Source organism: the organism of the source record quoted next, unplaced genomic scaffold, assembly GCF_019419815.1.
Source record: "Pyrus x bretschneideri cultivar Hongxiangsu unplaced genomic scaffold, Pyrus_bretschneideri_v1 Contig12, whole genome shotgun sequence".
Lineage (NCBI taxonomy): Eukaryota > Viridiplantae > Streptophyta > Magnoliopsida > Rosales > Rosaceae > Pyrus > Pyrus x bretschneideri.
The window spans coordinates 3,552,116-3,565,447 of record NW_025999413.1 but is presented as its reverse complement, the minus strand read 5'-3'; the positions used below and the strand labels follow the sequence as shown (position 1 = coordinate 3,565,447).

General features: G+C 40.1%; 4 protein-coding genes across 7 annotated transcripts; 1 reads left to right on the top strand and 3 right to left on the bottom strand.

The window, feature by feature from the left end:
• Positions 1 to 1,179: 1,179 nt before the first annotated feature.
• Positions 1,180 to 5,670, bottom strand: LOC103955705 (LRR receptor-like serine/threonine-protein kinase RPK2). Of its 3 annotated transcripts, none has more exons than XM_048578005.1 (3): positions 5,308 to 5,670; positions 5,056 to 5,187; positions 1,180 to 4,945 (listed from the first exon to the last, which is right to left on the bottom strand). In XM_048578005.1, the coding sequence occupies exon 3, from the start codon at positions 4,912 to 4,914 to the stop codon at positions 1,483 to 1,485; it is 3,432 nt and encodes a 1,143-aa protein (XP_048433962.1). In that variant the 5' UTR covers positions 4,915 to 4,945; positions 5,056 to 5,187; positions 5,308 to 5,670; the 3' UTR covers positions 1,180 to 1,482. The 3 variants fall into 3 exon arrangements, with proteins under 3 accessions (XP_048433962.1, XP_048433961.1, XP_009365883.2); XM_048578004.1 differs by having other exon boundaries at positions 5,047 to 5,145; XM_009367608.3 differs by having other exon boundaries at positions 5,056 to 5,145.
• Positions 5,671 to 8,069: 2,399 nt separating this feature from the next.
• LOC103955789 lies at positions 8,070 to 10,699 on the bottom strand. Its single transcript, XM_009367690.3, has 3 exons — positions 10,290 to 10,699; positions 8,900 to 9,844; positions 8,070 to 8,590 (listed from the first exon to the last, which is right to left on the bottom strand). Exons 2-3 carry the CDS (start codon positions 9,784 to 9,786, stop codon positions 8,401 to 8,403), a joined length of 1,077 nt encoding a protein of 358 aa, XP_009365965.2. The 5' UTR covers positions 9,787 to 9,844; positions 10,290 to 10,699; the 3' UTR covers positions 8,070 to 8,400.
• Positions 10,700 to 10,840: 141 nt separating this feature from the next.
• On the top strand, positions 10,841 to 12,162 carry LOC103955703 (protein CHLORORESPIRATORY REDUCTION 7, chloroplastic). Its single transcript, XM_009367607.3, has 3 exons — positions 10,841 to 11,000; positions 11,250 to 11,392; positions 11,630 to 12,162. Exons 1-3 carry the CDS (start codon positions 10,853 to 10,855, stop codon positions 11,900 to 11,902), a joined length of 564 nt encoding a protein of 187 aa, XP_009365882.2. The 5' UTR covers positions 10,841 to 10,852; the 3' UTR covers positions 11,903 to 12,162.
• A 43-nt stretch (positions 12,163 to 12,205) lies between these two features.
• Positions 12,206 to 13,332, bottom strand: LOC103955799. Of its 2 annotated transcripts, none has more exons than XM_048578003.1 (3): positions 13,041 to 13,332; positions 12,767 to 12,882; positions 12,206 to 12,674 (listed from the first exon to the last, which is right to left on the bottom strand). In XM_048578003.1, exons 1-3 carry the CDS (start codon positions 13,226 to 13,228, stop codon positions 12,607 to 12,609), a joined length of 372 nt encoding a protein of 123 aa, XP_048433960.1. In that variant the 5' UTR covers positions 13,229 to 13,332; the 3' UTR covers positions 12,206 to 12,606. The 2 variants fall into 2 exon arrangements, with proteins under 2 accessions (XP_048433960.1, XP_009365973.2); XM_009367698.2 differs by having other exon boundaries at positions 12,206 to 12,671; positions 13,041 to 13,330.

Sequence of the window (13,332 nt, the reverse complement as noted above, 5' to 3'; positions counted from 1 at the left end):
CCGCAACATGTTTGTATCGAACATAAAACGAGGGAAATGATTTATGCATATATCGTTTTTTACTTCTTCCATACTTTTTCAGCTGCTAAATTAAACAATCAGAAAAATTTCAACGACCATGATTAAATGGGTGAGCAGAAACTTAAAACGAACGTGCAAAAATTACTTCCATAAAATAAAGTTTCCAAGGACGCTTAATAGTTTCTCATTTTGAGGGGATTATTTTAATTAATTTGTTGAAAGTGATATACCTCCATTAGAAAAAGAGGTAACGAGAAAAAATAGGGATCGCGTTGCTGTTATGCGTACGGAGGGAAAGAAAAAGTTAGGTTGCCAATTATTCTATCTTCCTACCAACCAGTTAGGTTGTCCCCAGATGACTCTCGTCGCATGGGGTTGCTTCTAAACTACCCTCCCTTTTTAAAAGTGAAAACGATGCCAGACCCACCGACAAGCATTGCACTTGAAAGTGGAAAAATAATTAACTTCCAAGTACCATAACACGCGTATAAAACAAGGAACGGAACACGGGACCTCGAGTGCATGAGCGATGGAGGCTCTTAGCCAAAGGCCATACAGATTACTATATGTCATACCGATGCAGGCCTCGTTCGCCAGCTAATGAGGGCTGAAGTTGCTTACACCGCGACTCAGTCCGCCACTACTGTTGAGAGAAGAGGACCTGCATGCCATAACCAGCAGTAGAGCCCATGCAACAATGTCGAACCTCCCTTGGTCCCTCGGGCCTCAGCAACAATGTCGAATCTCTTTTAATCCCTCCATGGCGGACAAAGCAGCCTCTTGTTTGTCTGGCTGGAAGCAAGGCTGAAATGGGAGGATAACAAGTGTCCAAATCTTGTCCCTGGAAAGTCGAGAAATACAAATTATGAGCATACTCGGAAGTACGAACACAGTATCTTAAACTCATTAGTGATAGCATGGTAACAATAAAAGAGAATAAGGACTTCACCTCCAATAGCTTCCTCTCCGACAGAAACCGCTCGCACGGGCATTGTAACAATCCTCCACAGAAGACTTCTAGAGGATGGTCGTAGTCATTGCAGCAGCACAAGATATCAAGGAATTGGATATCATATCCTCGGATAGGTCACGACTGATCATTTTGGTGCATCATATAACAGATATGAATAACTCGACCACGCTAAACAATTTCGATAATTTCCAGAAAACATGTCTACTCTCTGTGTTATTGAACAAATGAAGCTGAATATACACGTATAAGACGAGGAAATGGAATATCTGCATTCTTCTGCAGATTCATTGGCCAGGCCCCTAATCAGAGAAGCAACATTGAAAAAATTGGGGGCAGAACTATCATACAATGTACAAGTGGGATCACAAGGTTCAGAAATCAACCTAACGCCAGTGTCCCCAAAAGCACACTGAATGCGCAGGCACATAAAAATTGGAGCTCCTTTCTACAAACTGCTAATGTTAACCAATACAAACCTTGTAAAGCAGCTAACAGGATGGAGGCTGAAGTTGCTTAAGCCGTCGTACAACTTGCCTCATTGTAGGCCTGGTTGAGAGAGACTCAACCGTGCACACTACTGCCAAGTGCAGAACTTCTACTAAATCATCATGAGGGCCTGCATCCCATAACCCAGCAGTGAAGAATTCCTTTGCACGGCCTTGCCGAAGAAGCATACATGACCATTGAACGATGTTGAATCCATTTCCATATGAAGAGAAAGAGGGATCCAGTGCCTTCTTGTCAGAGAGTAACTCCAGAAGCACAACGCCATAACTATATACATCAGCCTTATCTGAAACACGGCAAGTCATTGCATATTCTGGGGCAACATATCCAAAAGTTCCAGCAACGCCAGTAGTAGCATGGGTCTCCGAAGTTCCCAGAAGTCTGGCCAAACCAAAGTCTGAGAGATACGCATTAAAATCATCATCCAACAAAATATTGCTCGGCTTGACGTCACGATGAAGGACACGTGGTACGCACTGATCATGTAGGTAGGCAAGTGCACGGGCTATGTCCAAAGCAATCTTGTGAAGTACCCTCCAATCCACAGCCCTTGTTGACCTTTCCTGAATAAACTTTTCCAAATTACCACCCGCCAAGTAGTTGTAAATTAGAAACATCTCTGTATCACTGGCATGATAACCAAGCAAAGTGACAAGATTTGGATGGCGAAGCCTTCCAAGGGTTTTGATTTCTGCATGAAATTGTTGAACTCCTTGGAACCTTCCAACTGAAAGCCGTTTAATTGCCACCACGACTCCAGGTGATATCTCTGCCTTGTAGGTAGCTCCAAAACCTCCATTCCCAATACAGTTACTAGCATTGAAACCTCCTGTGGCTCCCACAACATTCTCAAAGGTCAATGGAACCCCAATGTTCGTGAAAATTGTAACTTCCTTCCTGGTAGAACCTTGAGTTCCAGACTTTGGATTCCATTTCCGTGTATACAAGAACAGAATAACAAGAGCAATAAGCACCGAAACTATGGCCGATGCAGATGTAATGGATGCTATTTCAATTGAATTGAAACTGTTCCCAGTCTTCTGAGCTGGACCTCCCACTGGTGAAGCAGCAAAAGGTTGTGAATCACCAACTCGTCCTTGAGAATCCGGAGCTGGCTGTGCCAGAGAAAACATGGGGCAAGAGTCTAGATTTGGGTTTCCAATAGCAGCATTGCATTTCATCAGGTTATTATTCGCAGGCAGTGAACCTGTGATGTTATTGAAAGACACATTGAAAGATGACAGTGTGGTCACATTTGCCAATCCAGATGGAATCTGACCAGAAATATTATTCTTGTCGAGCAGAAGAACAGTCAGGTTTCGCAGATTCACAAGATCTTTTGGTATCTCACCAGTCAGATAGTTTGAAGAAAGTTCAAGCACTTCTAAAGAGGTCAGCTGCCCCAAACTAGACGGAATGACACCTGTAAGGAGATTGCCAGATAAGGAAAGATACATCAGATTACTTATCTGGCCAAGACTGGTCGGGATTTCACCCCTCAACATGTTCCAACTCAAATTAAGGGCGACAAGAGACAGTTTCCCGATGGTAGAGGGAATTGGACCAATAATCTGATTCCGAGATGCATCTAAACCTTTAAGAGATTTGCACATAGTGCCAATTTCAGCAGGAATCTGACCTTCTAACTTGTTGTGGCTTACATTAACAATCAGCCACTCCAATCCCTCACACTTGCCAAATAATTTACCTGGAAATTCTCCAGAAATCTTGTTTTCTCCAGCAAAGAATGCATAAAAAGTTTGTTTCCCTAGTCTTTCAGGTGCAATAGGCAGCGTCTGCAAAGTGCCGGTAAAATTATTGTGCGCGAAGTTGTGTACTACCATAAGACTGTCACCCTCCCCGTGCATTTGCAATGGATTTCCAACTTGGGATTTAGAAGTGAAAAATGCAACATAGGTTGAGGATGGATCCTCAGACTTGAAAGAAAAATCTCCAAAAGGAGAAGCACAAGTTCTGTTGACATATTCAGGTATTGAACCTGACAAGATGTTTCCGCTGATATCAAACATAACCATACAAGGAACATGAAGATCCTGAACAAGATCCCCACTAAGCATGTTAGAGCTCACGTCAAGAAACTGAAGCTTCCTGCAGCGACTAAGTCCACTAGTAAATTCCCCAGTCAAAAAGTTCTGAGCCAAATTGATCATCTCTAAGTACTCACAACCACCCCAATTGCTTGGGAAAGTGCCCTCAATACTTGCCCTTGGTGCCCACAAGATCCTTAGCTTTGGAAGGGTTGTGATTTCTACAGGCATTGTACCTTGAAAGTAATTGAAGTCGTCATTCATAGCATTCGACTGCTCCAGCAAAGAGTCCACTACGGTATGGTTACCTCGTGGAAGTGGATTAAACATAGATGACAGCACAAGGACAGACAACTGAGAACAATTCCCCAGCTCACGTGGCAATGAACTACTCAGGGTATTCCTCGACACATCCAACACTTCCAGAGCTTGAAGCTGTCCGAGTTCAGCTGGAATACCCTGTTCAAACATATTTGAATACAGCAACAACGTCCTCAACTGGCTGCAATTTCCCAAACTGCTTGGAATGTTATGAACCAAGAAATTACCCGACAAATCAAGATGCTCAAGCTTCCCACAATTTGCTCCAATCTTGCTGGGAACATCTCCACTAAGTGAATTGTATGACAAGTACACCGCCTTTAACCTACCAATGAAACCTGGAACGGTTCCGTTTATGAGATTCCCAGCTAAACTCAAGATCTCTAGGCTCATATAATTTGACCATGAGGTCGGTATCTCACCTTTAATCATATTAAACCCTAGATTAAGAACCCTCAAATTTGGATTAAGCTGAGAGGGCAGCGACCCAGTTACCCAGTTTCCCTCAAGATCAAGAACCTCCAAGTTTTCCAAGCCCAAAACTTCACTAGGAATTTCACCATCAAAACCATTGAAGGGGAGGGACAAGACCCTAAGCTCAGTGAGCTTACCAATTACACAGGGGAGCTTCCCAGCCAATCTTCCTCTACTACCCTCACAGCTCCTTCTGATTCCGAATCCATAAAGCGGCAACTGAGAAAAATCTGAGCACGCAATAGTTTTCGATCTACCTTCGGTTTCTCCGCCATTCCCAGTAACGTTGAGCGAAACCACTCGAGAATTTGAGTTGCAGAAGACGCCGGTCCATGAGCAATGACCAGAACTGAGCCGACCGTTCCAGCCAGAAAGCAAGCCTGAAGGATCCAAGACAGAGTTTTTTAGCTCCAGAAGCACCGATGCGTCAGTATCAGCGAGAACAGCACAGTTCTGGGAACTACAGAACACCCACAAGAGCAAAACAAGCTTCAGAACAAACACTGGACAATAGGGTCTGCGAAAAAAATGTCCTTTGATGACCGAAGAGGAAGACGGAGAAAAACCCATCTCTCGAAACCCTTTTCTGCTAAGCGGTTCGCTGCGAAAATTACAAAATCATACACAAATTTAGCATAAATCTTGAAATTAAGGAAATGACTTAACACTATAACGATTCAAAAGCATTGAAATTTAACTCACAATTCTTACAATTTCAGCTTAGAATTATGACCATAACTCTTCAGTTGCTCGACCCCTTCTTGCTTTTACATGAATGCCGTCTTTCGGAGGCCATGGGGGCTGCAACAAATTAACATGGAAATTTTCATTTCCCACTACCAACTGTACGGACACAAAGATCGCTACTTTAACTAATGCTCTACTGACCAGTGAAAAACCCAAAAACTCGGAACCAAATCCAAATCGGAAACTTGGGTAAATTTAACATCACACTATAGGTACCTTCGCAGCAGTAGGAGTAAAATCCTTTGCTTTTCCTTTGAAATATGCTTTTTCTTGTCCTGGAACTCAAATCCAATCGATGTAAGCTACCAGCGCGGTGTTGCTAATCGGATTTTGCTCAGAGACTGCGTATTCCTCTTGAAAATTGGGGAATTCATGTCGATCCTGCGGCGGAGAAAAGAGTCTTCGGAACCCAAGAGATCAAAACCCCAAAAACCCTTCCCATGGACTTGCACACCCTTTCCTTGCACAGAAAGAGTAAGGGGTTCATGGAAACCCTAACCCTAAATTAGTTGGTCCCTGAAGAGAGAGAGAGAGAGAGAGAGAGAGAGAGAGATTGAGCCGAGGAGGAGGAGGAGAGAGAGAGAGTCAAGTCATTCAGCTGTGTTTCTTACGGGAAGAAAACGCGTTCTTCTTTGTCTCCCATTTTTTTTTCTTTCTATTTCATGTTTCTTCCTTTTCTTCTTTGTTTTTTATTTTTGTTTTCAATTAAAAAAAGGGTAAATTCTTCACATTTTCGCGGTCGTGTCGCATTTGGTGGGTGCTGGGGCCCACTAGACATGCATAGAGAGGACGGGGTCCACCGCCGGTCAATAAATGCACTCAAAAATGGCGTACTTAAGCCGGTCCGTCAACGTGGCGGCTTCGTCAACAGATAACGAAATGTCATGTGTTTCAAATTTATACGTGTGAATGAAGTGCGCAATTTGCTAAATTGCTATTACCCTGTAAATATCAGTTGATTAGCTTTAAAATACCGTCACCAACGCGTTCAGTGATAAAGTTATTCTACTTAGTGACACGGGACTTTGTTACGTGCTTTGGAGTATCCGATACTTCAGTGTTTTAACTGTAAAATCCTTATTTAAAATTTAAAATTTTGAAATTTATAGTTAATACAACCGAAGCACTGGGGCTCTTTGGAGGTTTATGTGAGTGAGAAGGGGTTAAAGAATTCCTCACGGCTCAAAACCCGCATATTTTTAGTGTATCGGAAATTCGTTTCAATACACCAAATATCATAATAAATTTTGTTAAAAATTTTTGTCTCAAATTTTTAACTAATTATATTATTATACATGATGCATTCGATCGTGTTTCTAACACACTAAAATCCCTCTCTTTTTAATAGGGTGTTGGGGTCTACTCTACTGTTGATGAGGTCCAGATAGGCAAAGGAATGCGATTGATTGTGCTTTAATTTTTTGGAAAGTTACGAGCTTGGAATGCGATTGATAGGTATTTGATGTGTACATACTACTTTTACCCAAAACAAGAGAAAAATCCCGGGCAGAGAAGTGCATGTGTTCCTTCCACCAAATAAAGATTGTTATCCCTTATTTCGTGGTTAAGATTGATTCTACACAACAACGGATTTGTGGCGTAAGTGATTAAAAATTACGGCTTTCGCATCAGAGAATAGTGTTATAAAGATGATTATAAGATCACGGATCTTATAAATGTTGGTGAAGGAGCATGACGCTCTCAGTGTCTATGTCTTTATGTTGTTTTTGAAGACTTTTTTTTGTTTAGATAACTGAAAATATTAATGCATGTGTGATTGGTTTCTCGATTCTAAACAAGATTGATACTGCTTATTTATTACAAAATAAATAAGATACTCAATCCTAATAAAATCCTATTTTCAAAGAGTTGTGGAAGTTCTATCATCTTGTTTTCCTTCTAGCGTGAGTTATATAATAAGGGTTTAGTTGATTGACAAGATCCTATATCTTATGCACCAGCAAAGCCACCTTGATTGCTTGGTTTTCAAGTTTTTATCAACAGAACGGAACTTTTTTATTTGATATATACAGTTGTGCATTCAAATTCAGAGTTTTACCTACAAAAGTAAACGCTTTTAACTAATTGAGTTACACAATCATTGCAATAAAATTGGGTATCATCCTCCTATAACAACATTCTCTTTCATACATTTCAACCGAACGATACGATCTCCGAAAGCGACTTTTGCTAAAACTCGAGAAGTTTTGAAAACTCGTTCCCAATATGATACTTGGACCCGTTCGTTCAGCTCCCAACAATCCAGTTAGTTCTCCGTGAGTGTTGTTTTTCAAATTAAGAGTGTTGCTTTTCAAATTCTTTGTTTAAAGTTCTACATAAATTATCATATATATGGTGGGCAAAGGATGCACGTATAAACATACTCTATTGAAAAAGCAACTGCATATATAAAAATTGTAGGCTTTTCTCAGCATCCAGATCGGTTGCTTTTTAGATGTTTTGTCACGTACCTAAAGTTCCTAAACAGAAAGTTCACACCTCCACCTCATAAGAAAAAGCCAACTTTGAAATTTGAACATGTTGATTAGACAATCCTGACGTAGGAGTGACGTTCTTTAACTTGCACACCAAACACCCAATAGTATCACACACCGTCACGTATTATTATTAGAGCATGTGCTATAACATAGTTGTACAACAATGGTAATATTTCATGGACCTGACCGAATTGCATCCTTACAGGGTATATGTAAATGTTGGTCATGTACCGAAAAAACACTTGATAATACCAATATGGTTACGTTTGTTATCAATCTTACTCCAATCTAGTCAAATTTTTCTATATTTGCCCATGTGCATTGGTGAAATGTCGTTTTAAGGGAACTGAAACTTAATTGGCCCTTGAACTAGGCTTAAAATGACTATTTTTTCTCTGTAAGTGATTGTGTGTGCGAGAAAAATTTGGAGAGTTCAATTAAAATTTCACCACATACACACCAAACCAAAGAAAAATTAGATGCGTTTTAAGCAGAAGTATATATCAATGGTAGTGTCAAGTGAAAAACCAACTGCTCTATGTACATGATATAGATCTATCTACAACATTTTTCAATCTACAGTCAAACATCATAGAGTATAGATCTCTAAGTACATCAACTTTCACTTTTTCATCACTCTCTTGGTTTCTTCTTTTTCTGTGGCTTCTCATCAACCCAAACCCTAGTTGGAGTTCCAAATCTAACCCTAGGGGAACTCCACCACTTGGACAAGCCTTGAGATTCTTTGAAACTTGGGCAGGAAGCAACTTTGAAATCCAAAGCATCAGACTACCTATGAAGGCTTTTTAGATCAACGGCGGGCGGTGCAACAACAGAAGCACGAAAACCAACTAGTTGTTTGAGTTGTGGCTGCCTTTAGGGGTGTTTCGGGGGCTTCAGTCCCTACTTGCTTATGCATCTCCTGCTGTGCGTGCGCTGACTGTAGCTTTCCTGAGTTCATTTCTGCAGGGATATTGCTTTCAACCTCATGACTTGCCAACCTGAAAAACACTTACTGTTATCAGTTCAAAGCGTATTGACAAGTTATTAATACATTATCAACAACATTGATACAAATCTCTCATTTAATAAAGAAGGGACGTCTTGCACTAAGAATTTCTATTGTGCAAGAATCATATGCAGTAATTTTCCTGAAATTTTGGATGATATGTTTTGATTAAATTTGAGAGGGACTGCCTTCCCTTCAGAAGGCTCAATTTGCAATATTTCAAGTATTCTATTCCTGCATTGCAGAGTGAACAAATACCAGATAATCCTATCTGCATGGAAATGAAATTAACAATGCTTACACTGGAAACTGGAATGACTTGGTGCTGTTATTGCTCCCATCAGATTGGTATGAAGCAGCAGAATTCCGAATTTCTCCAATAAGAGGCACCTTTCCCTTTTTGACGGCTTCTATCTTTGCAGATTCATCTAGTCCTTCTGTTTCTTCTACTGATTCCGTTTCCACATTTTCCCTCATGCTTTCAACCTTATATTCCACATTTGCACTCTCATTTTCTTCGATTTTTGCCTCCACGTTCGGAGCCTTGTTTTCAACCTTTTCTTTCTCCACATTGTGAATCTTTATTTCAATAGTTTCTACCTCAGTAACTGTGGGAAGTGGAGTTGGAATGTAGATGTATTCATCATGCCTCGTCAGTTCACCGGATTTATAAAGCTCTCCGGATTTGTAAAGCTCTCCGGATTTATTCAGCAAAGTGAATTGATCTCTCGAGAAGCTGTTGTTCCCCACATGAAGACTAAACAATGATTCATTTGAAGCAACACTCCAATCCATGCCTGCTGGTGGTTTACTGGCGAAAATATTCGATGGGATTCGACTCGGGTCATATCCTGCAGGCCTTCCCATCATCTGAAACGGAGAAGATTGCTCAGATGATCCGCTTTGCATGCTCCCAGGCAGACTCGGAGAAGAATAACCCTCTGGTAATGATAGAGCCCCCTGAGACTCCTCGTCTGGTCGTGTCGTTGTTACGCATGGATTGTTGCCATCTTTTTTGTCATTGACAAATGATTCCAGCGATGAACGTGGAGATGACGATGATGATGATGATGGTGATGATGACGAGGATGATGGGCAGCTTGAATTTCGGCGGTAATTAACCGCATTGCTTTCAAAATTCACCCTTAGATGCTTATTACCACATTCATCCCTATATGCATCATCCATGAGTTTATAATTTGCAACAGTTGATTATCTTCAAAGCCTGTCTCTAATTGATATTTAACTGCATGGTATGAACAATATCAACAATAATGAACTATTTATACACAATATGACAACAAAAATGAAAGAACAAAAATCTGGTTAATTGCTGGTTTTTATGCAAACACGTTGAGGGCTAAATGCAGCATTTCAATAATCATCACAAGCATACTTTCACATATGGTAGCACTTTAAACATCCTAATCATATCCAGATGTAGGCTAAGTCAGTTGTCAGGGTAGTATGCATGCCTTGTGCAACCAAGTTCGAACCCTTCTCCCCGTAAATAAAAGTAAATTATAGAAGAAGAATAAACATCACAATCTTATACTTATACAAAAATCTTTCAAAATTTCAAGCAAAACCCTAATCTTAATCTGAATCATGCATAAAGGTTAATCACAAAGCAAACCCTAAGAGATGCATATCTTTGATTCCGGAAACTGGGTTTTGAGCAACAAACTTACCACGAAATGGAAACCCAAAATAATCAACACATGTAAATAAAAGGTCATTACTTGAATCTTCGAAAACCCGTTTCGATATCGAACCTGTAACTCAAATCAAACCCAGAAGATCTTCGAGATAAAAGCCGAATACCCTCGAAAATCACAGTTATCGTGATTCAAAAGATGGTACAATTTGGGGCTTGGAAACAAAGGAGATAAAATGGGGTGCCAAAGGAGACAACCTCGGAGGGTTCCTTACTTTGTTATTGTGAAACAAAAGTAACAAACTGATCAGATGGAAGGTCTTCTGTTGCCATTTTTACTAACCGACTAACTGACAGGAACTCTTGTGAACCAAAAAGATAAAAGTGACAAACCAACCGGTTCACGCGGGAAATATAAGAAGAGGGTCTAGAAGTTGGCCCCACTTGTGGAGTAGGCCCATTTGATATCATGGGCTTAATTGGCTTGGCCCATTTTGAAGCCCAAGTAAAAATTGTCTGAGGAAGGGAGGGGTAGAATTGAAAATACAATGGAATATGAGGGTGACAAGTTTAGACTACCAGAGGCTGAGTTTTAACATGTTATCTGCAAAATCTTGTTTTGATTCAACATGCTTTTGGATTTGGAATTTTAGTACCAAGAAGCTGAAATTTGCAGGAAAAATGGTTTCAATGGAAGGAGCTTTGAAGAAGCAGTTGTTCCATGGTGGATTTCAGACCTTTAACTGTAAGCTCTGCTCTTTTTTATATCTAGACCTTTTGAAACTAAATGTATATATATTTTAGAAAATAATGCCCTATCACCAACGACGTTATTAATGTATATGTGATAAGAGAGACAGACGCATAGTTGTATATAACCAGTGACTCAACAATCTTTTCGAAAAATTCAGTCTATTACTCAATTTGCATTTACTACTTTATGTTCTTGAGCACTTAGCATATTCTAAAATCACTAACAGCATTATACTTGCAGGTAAAGAAGGTACAAAGCACCGGATTCGAGCTCCGTTGATGCAGTTAATGGCAACAGGAAAAAATGATGAGTCTGAGTACATGAGTTCTTCAGTTCATCTTAATCTGTTTAAAACAAGGAGCGTGCAAAGAGATGCAGTCAAGGTAATATTAGTATTCATGTACCTTTAAAAGAATAGTGTATTCATGTATACATGAAATTCGGACTCAAAACCTTTACTTTGTCAGCAAACCTAGGCGTAGTCATGTTGACTAGAGTGGATACTCCTTCTCCGTAGTTAAGATTCAATTAAAGTAGAATACCGCTTGAATCAACGAGGACAAGTTTTTACTTCGGCATGAAATCCTAGTTTGAAAATTTGCGTTGCAATTTTTGGACAGGTTTGTGCAGTGAGGAGGAGAAGGATATACCATAATAGTGAAACTTATGTGTTACTGGAGCCAGGAGAGGATGAGAAGTTTGTTTCAGAGGATGAGCTGAGGGACAAGTTAAAAGGTTGGCTGGAGAACTGGCCAGCCAAGAACCTTCCTCCTGACCTTGCAAGATTCGAAAGCATCGACGACGCCGTTTCTTATCTAGTGAGGTCTGTTTGTGAACTTGAAATTCATGGAGATGTAGGTTCAGTCCAGTGGTACGAAGTTCGAATGGAGTGAGAATATCATTCAAGCCTTTGAAGATTAAAAGTTTTTCTTTTGGCTCAAGGAATTGAGAGTATGATTATATTTACTGAGATTAGTAGTTAGTAAAGCATAATCACAAATTGTAATAGCTACACCCTCGGGGATAGTTTTGTTTTGTAACATCCTACCAGAGCATATACGTGTTCTCACGTCATCTAGAACACGTGTTAGGCTCGAGAGATTAAGAAGACATGTTGAGACTATTTTCACATGAATACACGTGTTAGGCCATACGAGTTCTCATGCCACCCAACAAAAATTGAACACGTGTTAGGCTAAAGAGACATGTTGAGAGTATCCCACATTGGAGATAAAAGTCTTACTTAAAGTGCATAAACGATCTTGTGTCTAAATACACAGTGTCAATTGGTTTTGTGTCGGAAGCTCAAATTCTAACAGAAATAAGGCATGGTTTCAACTAGAACAAGGGCAAGTACAAAATCATTGACACAAGTTTTTTGGTACAATCGAACACGAGTGAGTGTGAATGAGCATGAGGAGGATATGTTGAAAAATCTTATCATTCATTCACCAGAAACACTACTGTTTCCAAAATGCACGCTGATAAAATCACATACAACCATCAACTTCCACCGAGCCTGAAACAGTGGAAGTTGAAACAAACAGAGAAAAAAAGCTGTTGGAAAAAGTCCCAAAAGTGCTTTTCCTTATAGCCTTCAATTATCGCACCCAAACTTTAATTCAGAAGTTGGACCACATCCCACACCTTCAATTCCTGAATCTGCTACAGTGACCCAAAAAAAAAAGCCCAATTGAATTTTCTGCATCACGATTATTACTAATGTTCATGCAGTGATATAATATGTATGTATGTACCTTGAGGAGGTTTGAGTAGATTTATGCTAGGGGGCAAGAGGGCACCACCCCTTCTGTTTCTGGCAAGAAGGCCTTGTGTTACAGGGGACATTATCATATCGGTTGGGCTAGTATACCTACAAAATTTTAAAATGTACATCATACATAATCATAAATCTCATGTATAGGATGTCTAATCAAGAACAAACTGCATCCATATCTACATATTATCGATAATATATATGTGTGCATGTGCTATAATTTTATATGTCAATATGAATAGAAGATTTAATACCTTTCTGGGAACTTAAATGCCTTGGGGACCTTAAGGCGATCCGGCATGGTGGTTTTGCGTAAATCGTTGCCGGAGTTTTGAGAATTTTCATCCTTGTGTTGAAGCGGAGGCGGTGGCGTTATGCACTCGGAAAATGTCTTCTCTGGCTGAGTTGGGCTCATAGGAGGCACTTCTGGTAGGTTCTCCATAGTGTGATTCGTGAGAGAGAAGATTGAACTGAAAACTTTAATAAATTCAGAAGGATTTTAAACACCGAGAGGAAGTGTGCAAATTTGATGTGAGAGGTTACCGT

Bases quoted from the DNA above. Each gene is read 5' to 3' on its own strand.
- LOC103955705 (XM_048578005.1), bottom strand. From the start codon at position 4,914: ATGGGTTTTTCTCCGTCTTCCTCTTCGGTCATCAAAGGACATTTTTTT.
- LOC103955789 (XM_009367690.3), bottom strand. From the start codon at position 9,786: ATGGATGATGCATATAGGGATGAATGTGGTAATAAGCATCTAAGGGTG. The intron at 8,591-8,899 runs GTAAGCATTGTT...AGTGTTTTTCAG, and splicing joins AAGTCATTCCAGTTTCCAGT to GTTGGCAAGTCATGAGGTTG.
- LOC103955703 (XM_009367607.3), top strand. From the start codon at position 10,853: ATGTTATCTGCAAAATCTTGTTTTGATTCAACATGCTTTTGGATTTGG. The intron at 11,001-11,249 runs GTAAGCTCTGCT...TTATACTTGCAG, and splicing joins TGGATTTCAGACCTTTAACT to GTAAAGAAGGTACAAAGCAC. The intron at 11,393-11,629 runs GTAATATTAGTA...ATTTTTGGACAG, and splicing joins TGCAAAGAGATGCAGTCAAG to GTTTGTGCAGTGAGGAGGAG.
- LOC103955799 (XM_048578003.1), bottom strand. From the start codon at position 13,228: ATGGAGAACCTACCAGAAGTGCCTCCTATGAGCCCAACTCAGCCAGAG. The intron at 12,883-13,040 runs GTATTAAATCTT...AAAATTTTGTAG, and splicing joins GCATTTAAGTTCCCAGAAAG to GTATACTAGCCCAACCGATA. The intron at 12,675-12,766 runs GTACATACATAC...GGGTCACTGTAG, and splicing joins TCTACTCAAACCTCCTCAAG to CAGATTCAGGAATTGAAGGT.